The 20,942-nt window shown below is 43.2% G+C and overlaps 1 protein-coding gene across 4 annotated transcripts in view; it reads left to right on the top strand.

Annotated features, from left to right (window-relative positions):
• DEAF1 (DEAF1 transcription factor) overlaps positions 1–11,981 on the top strand; it is a 30,099-nt gene extending 18,118 nt beyond the window's left edge. For all 4 annotated transcript variants that reach the window (XM_088653155.1, XM_035122236.3, XM_088653148.1 and 1 more), the window contains exons 11-13: positions 6,542–6,607; positions 10,727–10,816; positions 11,533–11,981. In XM_088653155.1, coding sequence (XP_088509281.1) covers positions 6,542–6,607; positions 10,727–10,816; positions 11,533–11,637 — 261 coding nt within the window. In that variant the 3' untranslated portion in view covers positions 11,638–11,981. The remainder of the gene's footprint in view (positions 1–6,541; positions 6,608–10,726; positions 10,817–11,532) is intronic.
• The last annotated feature ends 8,961 nt before the right edge of the window (positions 11,982–20,942 follow it).

The following is a 20,942-nucleotide window of genomic DNA, read 5'->3' as shown; positions in this document are numbered from 1 at the left end:
GATGTGTGAACAATACAATGGCTTCTTTCCAGGATATTCACTGGCTTAAACATCTGGGTTAGAAGAAGACAGCAAGTCATGACCCGGAAATTACGAGTCATATATGAAGGAGATAATATTGCCATTTAAATTAAGTTGTTAATGAGCGCAAATGAAACAAGCTGGTTTCATAAATGCAGGCACTGAATTGGTGGCAGAGAGAAAAGCTGCAATTTTCTGTGCCACAGAAGACATTTTCTCCTGTTTCGATACTTGGAGAATTCATACCGTCAAATGAACTTTTCTGTTTCATTTTATCTGAGACTCAAAAAAGATTTAATCCCGCTCCTTCCTGTACACATCAAAATATACGGCTGCCATTGCACAGCCCTCATTAGAGGATTTGCAGTGCCACATCACAACCCTGGACTTGCAGCAAATCATGGTGGGATAGGGGAGCAAAGGAGAAGGCAAGTTGCACAACACCAGTGGCCATGGCATGGGAGTGAGGAGGTAGAGACACCAAGAGGAAAATCGTAGTTTTAAACAACAGAACAGAGTTTACATTCATAAGGCCAGGAGTTCCTGCCACCCCCTCCCCATCGCTCTGGATCCTCCTGTGCCCCCTGGAAATCTGCTCCTGAGAGTTGGGTGGTCCTTTGGAATGTGTGTGTTGGGCTGCAGGTGAGGGGAGAGGCTGCAGATAGGAGAGCTGGAGGAAATCACCAACCCATCCCAACTGCGTGCAATTCAAGAGATGTAAGGCAATGTGCTTTTACTGTGGTGGGACCCAAGTGGCGCTGTGGTCTAAACCACTGAGCCTCTTGGGCTTGCCGATCAGAAGGTTAGCGGTTCGAATCCTGTGACGGGGTGAGCTTCTGTTGCTCTGTCCCGGCTCCTGCCAACCTAGCAGTTTGAAAGCATGCCAGTGCAAGTAGATAAATACGTACCACTGTGGCGGGAAGGTAAACGGCATTTCTGTGCACTCTGGTTTCTGTCAGCGTATTCCGCTGCGCCGGAAGCGGTTTAGTCATGCTGGCCACATGACCCGGAAAGCTGCCTGTGGACAAATGCCGGCTCCCTCGGCCTGAAAGCGAGATGAGTGTCACAGCCCATAGTAGCCTTTGACTGGACTTAACCATCCAGGGGTCCTTTACTTACTTTTTTTTACTATTACTGTGGTGTTGCATTACATGAGGACTGTTAGAGCAATAGTTTCCTCACCAGTCATTCATGAAAAACATTGCTGCTACCCAGGCTGCTTCCTGTTAGGTTATATACCAGCTTGAGCCTGAGGACATGGTGTGTGACTATTGTAATTACCTTCCAGAGTTATGTGCTTTAATAAAACACAGTCAGAAACCGCTGTCCCGAAATAAGAGAAAAAAAGGTAGTTAGGTGACTATTCAATCTGACATTTCTTTTAAACATTCCTCTATAGTATTTGAATTTTTCTAAGATAATTGAACATTTCATACATCTAGGTTTTCTGAAGGGGTAAATAATGTTTATAATGTTGGGTGGAAAAATCGACCATATTTTATTTCTGCCTCAGAGGTAAAAGCATTTCAGGGAGGAGGTGGCACACATTTCTCATCCTGCTCCAGCTTGATGTCGGCTTCTGCTGCAGGATGAGAAATGGTCTTCTCTTGTCCCTCTTGTCATAACCAGAGCTTTGCCTTGGTGGCAGCAAGAGATAGATGTGCTGGCTTGCATAGCTGGGCAACACCATATTTTCCCCAGCACACTGGGTTTGGGGGGTACACTGGAAGAAACAGCCACATCTTGCTGGGGGTGGGGAGAGCAGAGCATAGGCATTGATCCCAGGTTGACCCTCCAGCCCAGCATCCAACATTCCTTGGATAAAACTGCATTTCTGTACAACAAATAGAAGCCTAGTGTTAACTGGTTTAACCATTATAGATGTTCTAAAGCATCCTTTAGAACAGGCGTCCCCAAACTTTGGCCCTCCAGATGTTTTGGACTACAGTTCCCATCATCCCTGACCACTGGTCTCTTGGGGATCATGGGAATTGTAGGCCAAAACATATGGAGGGCCGCAGTTTGGGGATGCCTGTTCTAAAGGATGCCTGGGAACTGTGCATCTAGAAACTTCTGTGTCCTTCTGCATCCTAACAGTGACCTAAATATTGGATTACAAGTGTGTCAAGGGATCCTCTATCTTCAAGAGCTCCATAGCCCAGGGAAACTTTTTCTGTCAGGGCTGGGAAAATGCTTCTGGCAAAAATTCCCCTCCAGTTCAAGCATATGGGAAGCTTTACAGAGTCTGGACTCAGGAAAAAAATGGCACAATTAAGGCTATAGATCTGTACCCACTTACATTGGTTAGGTCTCATTTAACTCAGACTTACCTCTGAGTATTTATGCACAGGATTGCCCTGTTAGTCTGGAAGGGAGGTCTCATGAGAGAGAGATGCCAACTCCAGCACAGATTAGTCTGCACAGCACACTTTTTGTGGATTAAAATGCCAAGCATGGTTATATGTGGCTGTAGAGAGGTAATTATAAGGCGGCAACACGATGACCACAGCTTTTATATATACAGTATATTGGTATTTTTTTATTTCTACCCCCACATTTTAAGGCAAGCTTGTGCAAACCGGCTGAGGATGAAAATGTTAAGAGCAATGCAACCATAGAATGGATAGCATATACTAACACAGCAGAGATAACATTATATATAGCCACTAATAAAATCCAATAAAGAAACTCAGGATACAAAAAGTTTTTAGGGTCTGTTTAAAAGCCACAGAGTTCAGCTCTTTGGCAGATACGCATTAAAATGCATACATGTCACATATTTCCTTAGAGTTAACAGAAAGAAGTTCTAATTGAGATTCAGTTTTGTTTAACGTAACTGGCAGCCCTCCCCACAATCCTGAGAACAAGATACAAATAGTTAACTGATATACACAGTTTGCTATGTAAGTAAAGTTGAGGTACCCTTGAACCTAATGGCTCTCATGGGCTTCTCTTGCAGCATTTGCAGTGAGGTCCAACACCAAGCCTTCCCACCATTTCTTCGCTACAACTTAAAGATCAAGGCATTTCCTTCATATGTACCATGTTACCATTCTTAGAAAATAGGCTTACAAAAACTGGTGGGCAAACCCATTCCTTGCTAATTAAAGCACAACTTTTACAGTTTATTTGTTCTGACTAGCAAGCTCTTTCTGAAGCATAGAGACCTATATCAGGCCTTTAACAATTTTATTTATTTTAAAAAATATGTATATATCGCTGTATCATAAAAATCTATTGCAGTGGTTTATAAAAACAAAACTGGACAGTAAAAATCATTAAAAAGTTTAAAATGAATAAAAAGCAAACAAATATTTAAAAACGAACGTCAGTAGATCATTGTTCGGGTTGTGCGTTTTATTGCCTGCATAGGCCTGGCGGAATAGGAAAGTTTTTGGCAGGCTTTTAAAAGTCTGCACAGAAGGCACTATGAACATATAAGACAATGATATGAATATATAAGTCAAATTATTAATACTAAGCAGCATCAAATCTGGTGTTGCTTGGGAATTTTAAGAAACCAACAAATGATTGCAGTTTTGAAATCAGTGGTTGAAATCAGTGTAGTTCGGAAACTTTCAGTCTGCCATCATGAATCAAAATGGCATCCAATTGTATCCCTACATGGACGTAAACCTGTTCCTTGATCTCAGGAACCATCATGCAAAATGGGGTTGCGGTATCTTAATAGGTGCCCAAATGGAAAATGAGCAAAAAACTTTCCAAAATATATAGTACAGTAGAGGCAGACACTACAACTTAAGAATAGTTATAACAATCAAATGAGTCACGACTGTCAAGCCTGTGCTGGTAATTGGCTTTACTTCCTAGGCAAAAAACCAAAACAAAATCTTTTTTCCCCTTGACAGTGCTTACTACACTTTAATGGCATTGGAATACTTGGGAGTGTTAATACTGGTATCTATGTTACACAGTATTTGAAGGCTGAAAGCTGCTTCTCTTGGCTTAAAGAGCAAGTGTATCATAAAAAGTGTGAGATTTCCATCTTTTCCTCTCTGCCTAATGCCATGGTCATTTTATGTTCCTGTAAACTCACAACACTCCAAACCTTTAAATGCCGTGATGTCAGGTCATAAAGATGATCTGAAATTAAGCCTTTAATCTGCTTAAGTATTAGGTTCTACTCCTGGATAAATCTACTTTGCTTTAGATTGTTTTTGAACTGTTCCTCGGGAGATTTAACACCCTAGGCTGGTGTTGAATCTAATTTTGCCTAGTATCTCCAGTCTTGATACATTTAACTTATCACTGCTTAACAGAGTTCTTGTGCTTAGTTTAAGGCTCTCTGGAGCTTGCCTGCATTGTGAATTTATGGTGTGTTTTGTTTCCATGCTGAATGAAGGGTATATAAATAAAGGGTTTGGTGTGAAGGAATATTGAGTTAAGACCATGGAGGAAAGTGTTATAGTGCAAAAAAAAGTCCATGTGAAATTTTGCAATCCATTTTTGCCCTACCTTACGGCAAACCAAACTTATTCACCATAGGAAGTCCCCCTAATGAGCCCCCCCCCAAGTTTAAGCCTTCCTGTGGATAACTAAGCCAAAAGGAAGATGGATCACCCCAATGGCAGTCACACTCCTTCTCATTATAAGCCTGTGGCAACTTGAAACTTGTCAAAGGGAAGCAGGTAGAGCAAATAAAGAGTTCAGGAGTCCTCAAAGCCTACTGCAACCAATCAATCAAATGTCTAGGGCTGGCAGGGGAGGAAGAGGACACCATATGTACAGATTGTCTGGATATAAAGACTTTCCTCCAAGATTAGCAAAGCTACAGGCATATCCATTTTCTTTTTTCTTTTAACTGGAGGTGGGATGGTGGGGAAGGAGATTTTGTGGAGAACCGGAATTTATGCAAAAATACTTGATTTTCACACCTAAACTTCCTTTACCAGTTTAACTGCACAGTTTTAAAGCAGGGGAGGGGAATCTGGAGGCAGTTTGTCCACCTTATCCAATGCTTTGCCAGGCTGTCGTTGGCAGATGGGAAATGAGGGCAGTGGAACACTCTCACGCTCCTCCATTCTTTTCAAATTAACACCTTGTGTCCCAACTACTGGAAACAATGGGAGAAAAGTAAAAATGCTGCCTCCTCTGATGCTATATCTATTGGGATCCTTGTGGTTGCCTTCCTGCATCTTAAGGTTTTGAAGAGGTTCCAGACAAGGCAAGCTCAGGGGGAGGGTTTTATCCCTGGCCCTTTCAACCAGGGTGTCACATATAGGAAGGTGAAAGATCCTGGAGGGAGAGATTTCAGAATTGCTGCTGGCCACTGTTGTCGGTAGTGATCTACATAGAGCCTGGTACCAAGGCAATGCCTTGTATCATCTTAACTTCCAGCCAATGAATCAAAGCTGGACCAACAAGTAGAAAGCGGACAGTTGCTTTCTGTCTTTCGTGTCATGATGCTGCTTCCCATGCTTAGCTCTTTAATGCTATTTTCTTGTTCTTGTTCTTTTTATTTTATTTTGTTTATGCATTTTTACAACTTATATATACACACCATACAGTATTCACCATTATCTCTTATCCTCGGACTTCCCAGTCCATCTCTCCATGGCATTCTAAGTAGTCCTTTGTCAGCTGTATAATCTATTATTCCACCCCTTTTCATCTTAAATCTTCCTTTATTTAATGTTATCTGCTGCTCGTATGTTTATTCCTTCTTTTAGATTAAATTGACTATTATACCCTCCAAGATACTCTTCAAAGCAACAAAGAAAGGCAGGGATATAGCAACCAATATAAAAGAAAATAAACTACAGGCTAAAGATAGTAGATCAAAGGGCCCTGATATTGGAAGAAGAGCACCAACAAAATTAATATAGTAAAAGCTGAGCTTCAAACCTAAAGGTGGAGCTTTTAAACTACCATCTCTGGTAGTCTTGCAAAGAGAAATATAGACCAGAGAACGGTGAATCTAAGTTCTTAAACCGAACTAAATATATCAGAATGGCAGGAAGAAAAGGGGGAGCACCTGGACTCCCTAGGAAGCTCTCATTGACGGGAGAAGATAAAGATAAAATCTTGAAATTCGAATGAATATTAATACACTTTTTCTTGTTCTGAAGTTTATCAAATTGTGTCCAAATTAACAGCTTTTGCGAGTGCAGCATTTTGTCAGCAGCATGTTTGGATGCCCTTGTGATTCCTTTCTCGCACACACACAAACCTAGGTACCTGCATCTTTTCCCCCGTGAAAAAGCAGCTTTTAATCAGGTGATATTGAACAGCAGGTCCACTCCTGCTGCTAACCAATGCCTTGGCTCCAACCAGTGTCAGGTCCCTGCAGCTTCTATTCACTTTGCCAAGATTGCACAGGTCAGGAGATCCTCATCACAGCCCTTCTGCATCACACCGAGTTCCCTTCTCACAGGAGTGTTGTTGTTGAACAGAAAATTATATAGCAGCAGAACACTTTAATGGGATCATATAACTATACTCCAAAGAGCAGCCTGAGATGCCTATAAAGCTGAAGTTTGCAATGTCTTTTTCCTTTTAGCAGTATCAGGGCCAGTTATTTCAACAAGCTGAAGATGTAGATGGAAAAACAGAAATCATCATTAAGGTAAGCACGAGGCACTGCTATCAAACAACAGTTCAGGAACGTTCTGTTCTGTTCTGGAACAATGTTGTCATTGTCTGTCAATGTTATGCGTTTCCAGTTTTGGTTTGCTCCCCGCCCCCCAATCCCCTGGTGGGGGCCTTTGGGACATTCTCTTACTCTGGCTTCAGTATCATGATGCTCTGCAGCCAAGACCACTGGCATGGTCAGATAACACAAGCACAACTGGGAATTCCCTGGGACGAGCTCTGAAATGGCTGGTGCTCTTTGCCTCCTGTAACAGGCTTTGGGTCCCCGCTGCACACATGGCTCTGTGTGCTCAAAGTGTGCAGCCTCTTTCAAATAATGCCCTCTGAAATTTGGGTGCAGTGTAGATAGCAGCATCCCCTGGCCTGATGTAGCACTTGATGAGTATTACGTTTTTTTGCTTCTGCAGTTGCATGGAGGCTAAAACAGTGCATATGTGTCCTGTTTCCGACTCATAAGGAGGGAGCACTATCCAACCACTCCTTTGTGCGTCCCACTGGCACTGAAGGTGGCGGAGCAGGAGATATCTGTGCAATACTATCCATTCCCTGATCAAAGAACATCCCAGTTGCTTCCTTCAGTGTAGATCTCACCCAATCTCACAGCTCAGCTAGGATGAGGCAGCAGGTTGTTCTGCGGCTCTTGCAAGAGACAAATGCACTAGGGTGGGGGGCTTATTTGGATTAGAGCTAGGGTGTGTGTGTGTCATCCTTTCCATACAAGGACATTTTGCCCTGAGAGGCAAAGAGCAGAATTAAGGCTGTAATGCCTTTCAGGAAAATGGTACAAGGGAGGGTGAGTTTGAACCAGCCCACCCAACGTTATAGCTTTGATCCAGATTGGCAGACCACTACAGCTACATTTGCCTTTTTAGAAAACATAGGCGATCCAATCTCCGGTCTCCTGCTGGCACATCTACTTTGGCCCTAGTCCCATATGCCGCTCCCACGTATATCAAACCTTGTGCAAGGCGCAGCGTCAGGTTGTCTCAATGAGCGGTACATGAGCGGTTGCTGCCGTACCCCCCATTAAAATCAAGGTATATAATTCTCTGGCACCTGTTATATTTCAAGATTTGCAGATAATTTGCAGGCAGATGGTGCAAACAAATTAGGTGATAATGAGAGTGTGAATCAGTTGGGCCCGAAAGCTAGCGGATCCATCTGCACTAAATATGGCCTGTGTTAATGCTTTCACAGCATGTCAATTTATTCACTGCCAAGAATCCCTTCCTGCGCTGGCCTCGTTCAATTGCTAATCACACCTAGGTATGAGCTATAAGCAGATTGAGCTGGGAAACATTCCTTGCGACCTTATTTTTGTTCAGGTTTTGAACAAGCCACCCTAACACGTAGAGTTTGCTCACTTTAATGGGATCTTATGAACCAAAGGACATAATGACAGCTCCCCAAAGCAGTGCCCCACCCCCGGCCAGTTGTATTAAAAGTGTTGCATGAGGATTTAATGCTTGTTTTTAGGTGAATGAAAAAAATTCAGTCACGCTTGATCAATTCCTAACAGCTCTCCCCCACCTCCACCCTCATCACCTGCTCTTATTCTGAATAAAAATCCTGGTTCTTCCAAGTGGCTGGCAAAAGGCAGATAGGGGGGGGAGGGAGGTATAATGCAGAGCCTTCAGCTTAAAAAGTTATGCCTCTCAGTATTCTTATTCTTGAAGGATATTCTCCCAATTTTTCAGTATATACCAAGGAAAGGTATATGGTACGCTCCAGGTGTTGTTGGACTACAACTCCCATCAGCCCTAGCTGGCTTGGTCAATGGTCAGGATTGATGACAGTTGTAGTCCAACAACATCTGGAGGGCACCACCTTGTCTCCCTCTGTTGTAGGCTCCTGTTACCTCACCTTGATGATCAAGAACTGTTGTTCTTTTATTCACAGTTCAGCACCATATTGTTTTGATGAGTTTTACTTATCTATTTTTTTTTAAAAAAATTACCCCTTTCCATATTTGAGCTCTCTCAGCACATGCTTGTGTTCCAGTCAGAACTAGCAGTGCTCAAGAGTCCCCGAGAGCAAGTTACACTGGGGAAATGAAGCCTGAAGGGGTCACTTTTTTAAGATTCACATTTTTGAAGAAAAATAGAGGATGGGTCAATTCCTCCTGCTCTTTGAAAACCTAAGCTGTGAACCTGCAATCCATCTGCACACATTTCCCTTGCATGATGTTGGCTTGTTTTTCTCTCTCACCCCTCACCCCCCAAACTTTCTTTTTCATGAGGAACTTGTTGACAAGTTCTGTTTTTATCTATCATCTACCTACCCACCTCTATCTATCTATCTATCTATCTATCTATCTATCTATCTATCTATCTATCTATCTATCATCTACAGTATCTATCTATCTCTATCTATCTATCTTTTCCTGGAATTGGTATTTCGAGATGTGAAGAGAAGTAGTTCATGAAATGAGCTTAGAAATAATGAGAGCTAAAAATAATAATAATCAGTTTGGACTTTGTGCTTGCCACTGTTTTCTGCCTTCCCCACAAATGGCCATGCAGCAAGCTTTTCTGCATCCATCATCATTAGAGCCACGATGAAAGCAGGAGCCTAATGAGCCCTCTTATGGGCCGTCCTGTTCCATATATCAGGTTCAGGCTGCAGACCCAAACACGTGTACTATGGAATAAGCCCCATTGAACAAAGTGGGACTTTTTCTTTTCTCTTTTCTTTTCAAGTCATAGACGCAGTCCATTTATTTATATACAGCATTTCCCACAAATCCACCTGTGCTCAAAGCAGCCAGACATAAAAAGCAATCTGAAACTCAGTCACACAATAACAGTGCATCAATTGATTGATTTAAGAAAATACATACAGTTAATTCATTTTTTTAAAAAATAAAGTGGTTCACAACAACTGTGCATAAAGCTGTACAATCCTTACTTATTTTATATATTTATAATATTTATATATCCCACTTCCCCCCCCCCCCAGGCTCATCCATAAACATTCATAAGGTTGCAGGATTTGCATGAAATGCATTAGCTCTTGAAACCTATAATCAAGTTATATTTTTAATATGCTAAAACTGCTTGAACAATTCTTGTTTATGCAAACCTATCCAGTCATACAGAAGTTACATGTGTTTGATTTCTGTTTAGCTAGAGGTGATTTTAACCTTTATAATATTTTTAATACCATTTTAAACTGTTTTCATATAGATAATTTCAATGTTTTGTTTTATATTGTAAATATAATAATAAGGCTATCAATGGCTGTTAGCCACAATGGCTATGTTCCACCTCCACTTCCAGAGGAACTATGCCTCTGAATGCTGGTCGCTGAGTGTTGCAGGTGGGGATAGTAGTCTCACGCTCAGATCCTGCTTGCAGGTTTCTCCATAGGCACCTGGTTGGCCACTGTTGAGAACAGGATGCTGGATTGGATGGGCCATTGGCCTGATCCAGCAAGCTCTCCTTATGTTCTTAACTTAATAAACATGTTTATTCATATCTAACCTTGTTTTGAACCATATGTGCATTTGAAGAAGTATACTGCTTTCTGCGTACACAGAATATTAAAGAAGATATGGTAAAAATCCACAATTGTTCTGTTGTATAAATACTTGAATATATTTGGCTACATAAGATCTTCACAACTGTAAAGTCAGAGGTATCCCTCCAGGGTGGAATCTACACACATATAAAAAAAACTTTCTGAAAATGTTTTTTTTAAGCGTTTTAAAAAATAAATTGAATTTTCCATTAGGCTCACCATCGCCATCTTGTGTCACATTGCATGTTGCACTTAAAACATTTTATTTGCAGCTGTATAGCCGAGTCCCAAGCTGACTAGTATAGCCTTGGCTTCCTAGTGGTCCTTCAGAAAGACTGGAGGGGAGAAGTCTAGGGAGCTGAAGTGCCTATTTAATCCTTCCAAGTGTTCAGTTGCTGTAGGCAAGAGTCGATTTATTTATTTATTTTAAAAAATAAAGTATTCCCTACACAGGACTCCTGTAATTGTGCATCACTTCTGCTCTTTATCATGTATCTTGTGCTATTAAGGCTTTGCAAGAGAGAGTGCTTCTTTCCTCCCCATTGACTTAGCTTCTGTGTCTGCATTGTGACAGCAATCCTGTGTAAACTGTGGTCGGGAAGCAATGAACGAGTGCACTGGCTGCCATAAAGTCAATTACTGCTCAACGTTTTGCCAGCGGAAGGTAATAAATTCCTTAAACTCCGTATAGCCAGAGAAACAAGCACCCATGGCCTCTCACTTTTCAGCTGTCACCACTCATTTATTTCACTGAAGCTTGATCAGAAGGGCTGCTTGGTAGATTCCTTCATGGAAAACCCACCAATCTGAAGGACTTCCTGTTCCCATGTGAACCTACCCAAACATGAAGATTATCTAGTGAGGCGCAACTGGCAGGTTTCATTGTCTGCTGAAAAGCCCATAGCTTATGATGGTAGCCCATTTAGGGAACAGTCCCCTCCCTAGTTTTATTCCCTGGCTCTTATCCTTTTGGAGCCACGTTAAAACATATTTTAGTCACTCAAGTCTTTTCATTTGGTAGTTTTAGGGCTGCTTTTAATATATATATATATATATATATATATATATATATATATATATATATATATATATAAAGATGTGGATTTTAATTAAATTGTTGCAAAATTATTGTTTTTAGTTGGTGCTCTTAAGTTTCCTATGAGAAAATGGTTTTTTGGAGAGACAGGGTATAACTGGGATTTTAGTTCCCTTTTGCTATGTGATATTAGGATTCTGATGTATGTACTGGAGGAATCTCAAAGCAGAATGTCCCTTCATAAAGCTAGAATTCTTCAGCCCTTGTCCAGTGTTGCTACATTTGTCTTTTACTCAGTCACTGCTTTCATTTCACACTCTTTTCTTTTTGCCCCTCCTGTTCAGGATTGGAAAGACCACCAGCATATATGTGGCCAGGCAGCCACAGTTACTGTTCAGGCAGAAGAAGTGGATGTTGCAGACAATGTGATAGAGAAAGTTATTGTCTGAAGAGCCCTACCTCTTCCATCTATATGGACATGTGTATGGAGCGGACTGGCTGGACCAGTAACCCCGCTGTGAAGTCCTACTGAACTGAACTCATCAGAAGATCAAACCGTGATGTTGTTTACATGTTGCTGGCCAACTAACTGTTCTCTAACTGTGCCAAAACTGACAAGACACGGAGGGGAGAACGTTTAGGGGCTCTACGTGTTTTTAAGAGAACTCTGGAACTTACATTATGTTTACAGTCCTCTGTGTGAAACCGCTGCAAAGCTGATGGGTTGTTTGAATTGTTGTATCCTGCAGCTCTGGTGGGTTCTTTGAAGTGACTGAAAAGGTTCTTTAAAGTGGTTTATGAGACCTGCTTTCTTTTTATGTTCCTCCAAAGTGGTCCACATGAAACTTGAATTGTTGCCATTGTTGTTCTCTCCCTACCTCTCATGTAACAAAACAAATATGGAACAGCCCAGCTCTTGAGTGGGTTTTGTGTGCTGACATTAGGGTATATACCTGGACTTTGACTCCTATCACTGGTTTTAGTTTTGGTTGTTGCATTCCTCCATCCCACCCCCTGCAAGACAAAGTTCTCTGACATATTCAGAATTCTGTATTGTGCAGACATTGAGCAAACTGCAAAGCAGTCAGAAAACTTCCTGAGTGCAAATCCAAATCTGTGGTGTCTGAATGGCTATAAACAATGGTTGATTTGTCCAGTATCACCAAAACTTTGAGATTATAGCACAGCTAGACCTAGCCAATTCACACATACACACACCTCACATATAAAAGGCCAGCTCGTCTTGCACGAAACACCCTCTTATTTACTCCTGAGGAGAAACTGAGAAGACTGCACTGTGTCGTACAGAGGTCACTATCATTTTAATTTTCACACACTTCAGTTTGTTTTCCACCCCCACCCACTTCACTCCATAAAATAAATGATAACACATTCTCTCATATCTCCCTGCAAGAAAGAGCTCAGCACTAATCAGTAATCAAATCAGTAAAACTAATACTTTATAAAGAGTTTACAGCTCTGATTTCGTGCTGCCAGAAATAAGTGAAAAGGTGCAGCTGTGCATTTCACTTTAGGAGAGAGGCTTACATTCCTGCAAGGGAATTGATTTGAAAGCAGCACCTTCCTGAGTGTTGAAATTGCAGGATATAAAATAGCACTGGTTTTAGGCCATATTCGTTCGTATAAAAGGAAGAACATTTTTGGGAGTTGGAGGAATGAGAGAAGCACAATGAAATGTTGCTGATATTGATAGCACTTGCCGTTTTCTTTCCAGTGTCTGTCCTGGTCCTCGTATTTATTTATAAATTTGCATTATACTTAAAAATAAACTTAATAAAATAAATACAGAGTGGCTGCGCACAATCAGATGCTCCCCAAATAGGGTCATGCTGACTTTTGCTTCAGTGCAGCACTGAAAAGCACAATGTTACTCTGGCATTGCAAAGACATTCATGAGTGCTTTGCAAATGCATTCTATATATAGACTTTCAATTGCACTTTGGTGTAATTTTAGGGAGAAAGGTTGTTCTTGATCATGCCAAAGAACTCTGTTGCCAGATTTCCAGTCCTGGCTGCAAAGCTTTGAAAAATTCTAAGCAATGAAACAGCCCATTAGAAAGTCTTAAATAAAAGCCAAAAAGTGCATTTTTATTTCATCCAAGGAAAGCAGAGCTTTAAAAAACATGTCTCTACGGTAAATGAATTTTTCTTGCACCTTTTGCAGGTTAAATGTAATGAGCAGTATTCTCCTCGGTAGAAAGTGTAAAGTAAGAGGAACTTGTGTCATCACCATTTTGGTCCTTATGCTGAGAGTAATACAGTTTATAATCAGAATGTGGGGAAGTTCACATCTGTGTGTACTTGACACACATCCCACACAAGAGGAATGCTTCAATGTCACCTTGTCCATTTTGTGTTAACCACTCTTAGGGATATACATGGCAATAACATTACCTCGGTCTCCATTTCAGTGGGGTCTTTTGCAAGAAACTTTGGCTTGGTGCCCAGCGCAGTTTCATGATTAGCAGTCAATGCGAGCAAGCAGTATGTCTCTGGTGTGAGAGGAAGAGGCAGAAACTAAGAAATGCCCTTAATTTGGATAAGGTAGGGGCTTTGGCTTGCTCTTTGAACTAGAATGTGAGCTCAAGGGTGAATGGGAAAGATATTGGCAAACGCTTTCAACAGGTGTCATCACTTTGTGGTGAATCTTGAGCAGTAGGCTAAACTGGGCTTTTGATCCCAAACCACGAGGCAAAGGGCAAGATGGCATCTGCCCAGTTATAAAATCAAACAGGACTAGCAATTGAAACTAACTTGAGCACGGACTGTGGGACAGCATCCTCTATCACACCTGGGACAGCAGGATGTCAAATGTTTGATGGTGGGGAGAAAGAGGGAATGGAGGAGAAGAGGAACGTGTGCCAATGCATTTCCTTGGATGCAGATGAGGAGACATGGGAGAGTTAAGCAGGTTGTTGTTGTTGTTTAGTCGTTTAGTCGTGTCCGACTCTTCGTGACCCCATAGACCATAGCACGCCAGGCACTCCTGTCTTCCACTGCCTCCCGCAGCTTGGTCAAACTCATGTTCGTAGCTTCGAGAACACTGTCCAACCATCTCGTCCTCTGTCGTCCCCTTCTTCTAGTGCCCTCCATCTTTCCCAACATCAAGGTCTTTTCCAAGGATTCTTCTCTTCTCATGAGGTGGCCAAAGTATTGGAGCCTCAGCTTCACGATCTGTCCTTCCAGGGAGCACTCAGGGCTGATTTCCTTAAGAATGGATAGGTTTGATCTTCTTGCAGTCCATGGGACTCTCAAGAGTCTCCTCCAGCACCATAATTCAAAAGCATCAATTCTTCGGCGATCAGCCTTCTTTATGGTCCAGCTCTCACTTCCATACATCACTACTGGGAAAACCATAGCTTTAACTACCGTGTTTCCCCTTTTTTAAGACACCGGCTTATAACTTTTTTTCCTCAAAAAAACACACGGTGTCTTATTTTCAGGGGATGTCTTATTGTTATTATGTTTTTATGGTATCTATGGTTCCGGGCGGTGGGGCGGCAGGCCTCCTCAGCCGGGCCATGAAGAGGCCAGGCCGCTGGCTCGGTGCTCCGTCCGATCGGGGCTGTGGAGCGCTCCGTCCGATCGGGGCTGCGGAGCGCTCCGCCCGATCGGCGCTGCGGAGCGCTCCGCTCTGCCGCTGCTGGTTCTGGGCGCCGGGGCGGCAGGCAGGAAGAGGCCAGGTCGCTGGCTCGGTGCTCCGCCCGATCGGCGCTGTGGAGCGCTCCGCCCGATCGGCGCTGCGGAGCGCTCCGCTCTGCCGCTGCTGGTTCTGGGCGCCGGGGCGGCAGGCAGGAAGAGGCCAGGTCGCTGGCTCGGTGCTCCGCCCGATCGGCGCTGTGGAGCGCTCCGCCCGATCAGGGCTGCGGAGCGCTCCGCCCGATTGCCGCTGCGGAGCGCTCCGCCCGATCGGCGCTGCGGAGCGCTCCGCTCTGCCGCTGCTGGTTCTGGGCGCCGGGGCGGCAGGCCTCCTCGCCGGGCGCTCTGGCGGCGCAGAAGGGGCCAGCAGCGCTCCCGCCGTGTGTCGCCCCGGTGGTGCGGAAGGGCCTGCGGGCCTCCCGTCACCACTCTGCCTTGGGCCATGCAGCCCATGACACTCCAGCGTCGCGGAAGGGGCCAGCAGCGCTCCCGCCGCCGTCCATCACTCCAGTGGTGCAGCCCACAGGGGCGAGCAGCGGCCTCACCTCTGCCTGGCCCGGCAGCAGCAGCAGCAACAGCGGGAGGACAAGGACGACGCTGCTGCTGGGTCCCGCTGCCTCGAGGCGAGCGGCGCTGCTGCGCGGAGGTATGGCTTATTTTCAGGGGGTGTTTAATCTGCACAAATGCTTAAAAAGCCTGCTATGGCTTACTTTCTGACTACGTATTAAAAAGGGGGAAACACGGTATACGGACCTTTGTAGGCAAGGTGATGTCTCTGCTTTTTAAGATGCTGTCTAGGTTTGTCATTGCTTTTCTCGCAAGAAGCAGGCGTCTTTTAATTTCGTGACTGCTGTCACCATCTGCAGTGATCAAGGAGCCCAAGAGAGTAAAATCTCTCACTGCCTCCATTTCTTCCCCTTCTATTTGCCAGGAGGTGATGGGACCAGTGGCCATGATCTTGGTTTTTTTTGATGTTTTTTGATGTTTTTTTCCTCCTGGAGAAGGAATTGGCAAGCCACTCCAGTATCCCTGCCAAGAAAACTCTATGGACAAAGACAACAGTTAAGCAAGTGCTTCATGGCAAAACCAGGATTTGAAGGTTGAAAGAAGGGGGACTCCTGATTTCCTACCTCTTTGGTTATCATCTCTTGGTTATCATCTCCCTTCTGAATGGAAAGGCCACCAGTGCTATCTGCCGTGTTTGTGCCACCCTGACCTTTATCTGATGAAGATAAGAGCTGACTCGACTCTTAATGGGCTGCAAAAGGAGATGGGCTTGGGAAAAGGAGTTGCTTCTTTTTCAGTCCCTTTCACATTCCTCATGTCTTCTGCTAGACTTTGGCCTTTTGCCAGAGGAGCAGTGCAATTCAGCAGGGAAACAAGACCTTTGCAAAGAGTAACTGGGTCCAACAGCATCAGGGTGACTGGGGAAACTGAGCTCAGCAGGGTTGCTTTGCATGGTGCAAACCTAAGGGTCAGATTTAGAACACAGATGACACAAAAATATGTCCCAATACCAGGTGTATGCCTACATCTCCCAACCTCTTCCACTTCACTATATCCATGATCATTCTTTCTGTGGGGAAAGGGAAAAGTAACCAAAATTAAAATGAGACCCAATCTAGGAATGGGGTGGGGGGTGGGAGGGTGCCTCTCTTCTCCCTCACAACCACTCCTAGCTGGGTATTTTGTAAGCAAAGGTTCTAGACTGGCATTTCAAGTTAGACATAAGGAAGCTTTTTTTTAAAAAAAATTTTTTTAAAGAGTTGAGTTGTTCTCTGCAAGAATCTTATTGTGCTGTCAGTTCTGCTAGAAGATCTGAAGTGGGAGCAGTGAGCTTTGAGGGTCTGTTGAGGCATTTCAAAGCTCTACCTCCAACTATGTGCAACCGATATATTGGTAAATACATGCAAATATTTCAAAATGGCATTTAGCCTTCAGTAACCACATTCCAAAGGAAACCAAGACCAGGGAAGTGCTAGAACCTCTTAAACATTTTGCCTCCAAGAGAAGTGTACCATGCAGAACAATATACTCCACGGCAGTTCAATCTTCCTTCCTTTCATGGTCAAGCATTTTCATGCACCTCTGGCTACTGGCTTCCTTCTTACTTTCCTCTCCCCTCCTCTTTTCTCTAAGGCCCAACTCCTTCTTATCTGACCAGTTTAGCGGACAAAATGTCAGGAAGTGCCATGTAGCTTTGCCTAATCACAACTCAGCGGTGCACAGCCTGTGCAAGAGGATAAGCCTCCTTGGGAACACACTTTGTGACTCTTCAAGGTGTCTCCCCTGCTGGTGCTGCCCTGCTGTGTAGTTCCGTGCTTATGCTATTATGCTAGTTGTCATTAGTTGTACAAACAAGGCAAGGCGTGGGAGGGAGCCACAGAATTATATGAGGCATGAGTGTTGGGCATTAACAGAGGCAAATATTACCCAGCTTGTGTGCTGCTAGTTCTGGAGACTCTCCTTGACAGGACTCAATAGAAGCAAATAAATTTAGGATTGCTATTGCCACCACCCAGTCTTGGGCTATGTAGACATTCATGTCTTAAAATGCAGCGAGACTCCTCTATTTCTCAAGTTGCATTTGCAAGATGGTGTGCACACCAGAGAGGAGGCAGGGATGTCTTTACCTGAAGTCCCCTGGAACTCCTATTCATGAAGCTGTCATCTGCACATGTGCAATGGCTGTCTCAAAGGGCTTAGCCGTCAAGTGAATGTGGCTTACATTTTCAAATTGGATGGAAGCTGGTTTAAGGGAAAACGCACTGAACTGTTGGCAATTTGGATGCAACTCAGAGAAGTTTGCATGGGGTTAAGATAGAGTGAGGGACATCCACATTTCCAGACCATCCCTGATCCTTTAACCTATCACCTTATTTATCTCCTTGCAGAGTGATACATCTTATGTTTCATTCTGTTTACAGCTTCCTCCTCCTCACACTTCCTCTCTTGGACCTCAATATTAGAAGCAATCTTCAACTAACTATGGCTATCTTGTTCAGCTCTACACTAGTTAGACCAGAACTGGAAACTTTTCTATCCAAGATATGTATTTCCTACAATAAACCACTTTATTATTTTCTTACCTATGAGCATCTCTCTGTGTGTGATTGGAGCAGGTAAAGTGTACACTCTAATCAAGATTCCCCAGATGAACATTGCTCACTCTGAACACTAAAGGGTAACTGCACCGTCACCCCAATACAAACAGTAGTAGTTCTCAAGAAACTGCAGGAGAGATGTGGATTGTGGATAATATGTACACCAGGGGTGGGAGCATGCTAGAGCCATAGCAGACAGTCTTTACTTTCTCAGTACGGCACTCAGTTTGAAGCTATTCAGGATAAATGTTGAGAAACTGGAACAGATCTAACCGAAATAATGTGCCATTTATTTGCCCGTAGTTTTTCCTTACATTTCTCCCCCTCCCCTTTAAATGCAGTTGTGGAAGCTGCAAGAGGAGACCAACAGCTAGAGAAGGAAGGAAGGAAGGAAGGAAGGAAGGGAGGAAGGAAGGAAGGAAGGAAGGAAGGAAGGAAGGAAGGAAGTCTTATGGCCTCTTCCTGTATTTTTCTGCTAAAAATTTATCCCTCTGCAGTGCTGCTTTCACCCTATATATTTTTCTCCGCAGAGGGAAAATAGGAAGAGCAGTTTTAATCTCCCGCCTCCCAACACCAAAAAAGAAAAAAGAAAAAGCCTGGGTCAAGAAGCTCCACACCCACTTACCAGTCTTCAACCCCAGTCGCCACAGCTACGTTTTATAATTTCCAGCTGTGATCTGACTTCAATGTTAATTGGAAATCCATTTCAAATTATCATTTGATTCTATCCCATTGGTTCCATTGTGACACCTAAGCAATTCAGGAATCGTCTCCAAAGAATTCCCAAGGCGGACGCTAGAAGTCATCATGGCTACAGGATTCTGTGCATATCTTTACATGATTCGTGAACTGCCTTGGGACAACAGTCCTTGGTTCAATCTCACTTGGTTGGCACATTCGAAGGTTAAAATTAGAACAGCAAACATATTACAAAATAGCGAGTTGGTTTAATCATCTGCCTCTTAATTAATATCATTAGATGCAAATAACCGAATCTATTACCTGGAGCTCAATAGTGTGTGTGTGTGTGTGTGTGTGTGTGTGTGTGTGAGAGAGAGAGAGAGAGAGAGAGAGAGAGAGAGAGAGAGAGAGAGAGAGAGAGAGAGAGAGAGAGAGAGAGCGCACTGGTGCTATTTAGGGAGGAGAGAGAAATTCAATTCAGTTGCATTTGAAGGTTAATCTGCTGAATTCAGACTTTTTGAAACAATAGAACATAGCCATCTTTTGAAGTTTACATTCTTCCTATTTTGCAATGTTGGTCACCAGCCAAGTAATATGTACAAAAATGCAAGTAGTGGAGTAGCATGTGCATAAAAATAACTAGTGGGGGGGGGACTTACAAACTGCATTATTTTAGGGGGAAATGCTCTCAAAAATGTATATGTTAGGCAAAATGGCATACAAATGTGTAATTATGAAAAATTCACACTAAAATTATGATGACTTTTCATGAGGACTTAAAAAACCCCACAAACTGATGTGAACTTGAGAACTGAATTTGAGATTGGAAAAATGGGAAACTAAGAGAAACCAGAATTGACAGATCCAGCCACCCCAAGCATAATTCCAGACAAACTGTAACTCCTATGTATGTATAATATCTAGAGATATTAGTCCCTGGGCGTACAAGAAAACTCTGCCAGGCTCTGTTTAAATAACCCCTGCTGTGCATGCAAGGAAGGTAATGAAGCGTGCGATTGGCCCAGCCTGAAAATTGGCTTGCTTCCCTTCTTTATTACCCTTCTGGACAGTCATGAACCAGCAGGAGTTCTCTTACAAGTGGGTTGCAAGAGCTTATTGGGAAATAGAAACAATAATTTTGAAGTCTTCAGCAGGAAGCAGTACATGCCTGGGCTATATGGAGTTAGTTCAGCAAAGCGTTTCTTATAAACTGTGTGTGTGTGTGTGTGTGTATGAGATTTTATCTTTAATCAGGCAGACATCCTGTTTGTGTTTTCATTTTCTCTGGAGCATCATTATATAAACTGGATGGGCTGACTTAAACTGTAGGGATAGTAATTCCAGGGATGAATGGAGTTTGATGTGTGGATTTGGGCCTTAGGAGAGCAGGGCAAACTCTACAAGGGCCTTTTCCTATATACTTTCAGTTTCTCGGCTCAGGTCAAAATTCTCTGCTCATGGTATATGGAGACCTTTATATGGGGGAAAATATTTTAAAACTATTTTAAAAAATATTATTTATTGATTCATTTGTCAAGTTCCTTTGGTTTTGGCCCAGATTTTTCACATAATTTGTGCTCATCAGGAAAAAGTCTAAAGATGCTAAGCAAAGTTTCCCTGTAGGATTTCATGATGAACTGGAATTCCTTGGACTGGGTGGGCTGAGAATAGGGCCGGCTCCTTGTTCAGTTGTTGTGATTCTTTGGTCCCAGCCTATATTACAAAAGGTGGGGGAAAGACTTTATTAAGTATGCTCTGCAGGTGGCTTTCACAATGCTGGGTTTTCAGTATACTGAAAATACTGTATTGTGCATTTTAAAAAGAAAAAGCAACTTTGTAGAGCTACCTGCGCAGCGTACTTAATACTAGAGGTCATCAGAGGGGCACATCTGTCCAAGAAGCTGCTCCTCTGACGACCTCTGTGTTGCAATGGGTCAGCGCATCTGGCTGTTAACCAGAAGGCTGGTGGTTCAAGCCCACCTAGGGATAGCTGTGGGCAGGATTCCTGAATTGCAGGGGGTTGACTAGATGACCCTGAGGGTCCCTTTCAACTCTACAATTCTATGATTCTTTGAGAGAAGACATTCCATCATTTCCCTGGTCCATGTCAGGTTCTGTTCACCTACCACTTTTTTTTTTTGTCTTGCCTAGAATCATTCTGATGAGATTCCCAAGCAAGTGAAGGGAAGTGGATGGGCCATAGCTCAGTGGCAGAGAACATCCTTAGCAGGTAAAAGATCCCAGCTTCAATCCCTGATGTCCCCAGTGGGTTTGGGAAAGTCTCCTGCCTGAATCCCTGGAAAGCCAAC

This window comes from Zootoca vivipara, chromosome 1 (genome assembly GCF_965207765.1).
Source record: "Zootoca vivipara chromosome 1, rZooViv2.hap1.1, whole genome shotgun sequence".
NCBI lineage: Eukaryota > Metazoa > Chordata > Lepidosauria > Squamata > Lacertidae > Zootoca > Zootoca vivipara.
Note: the sequence above shows the minus strand (reverse complement) of the source record. Positions and strands in the feature narration are given on the sequence as shown.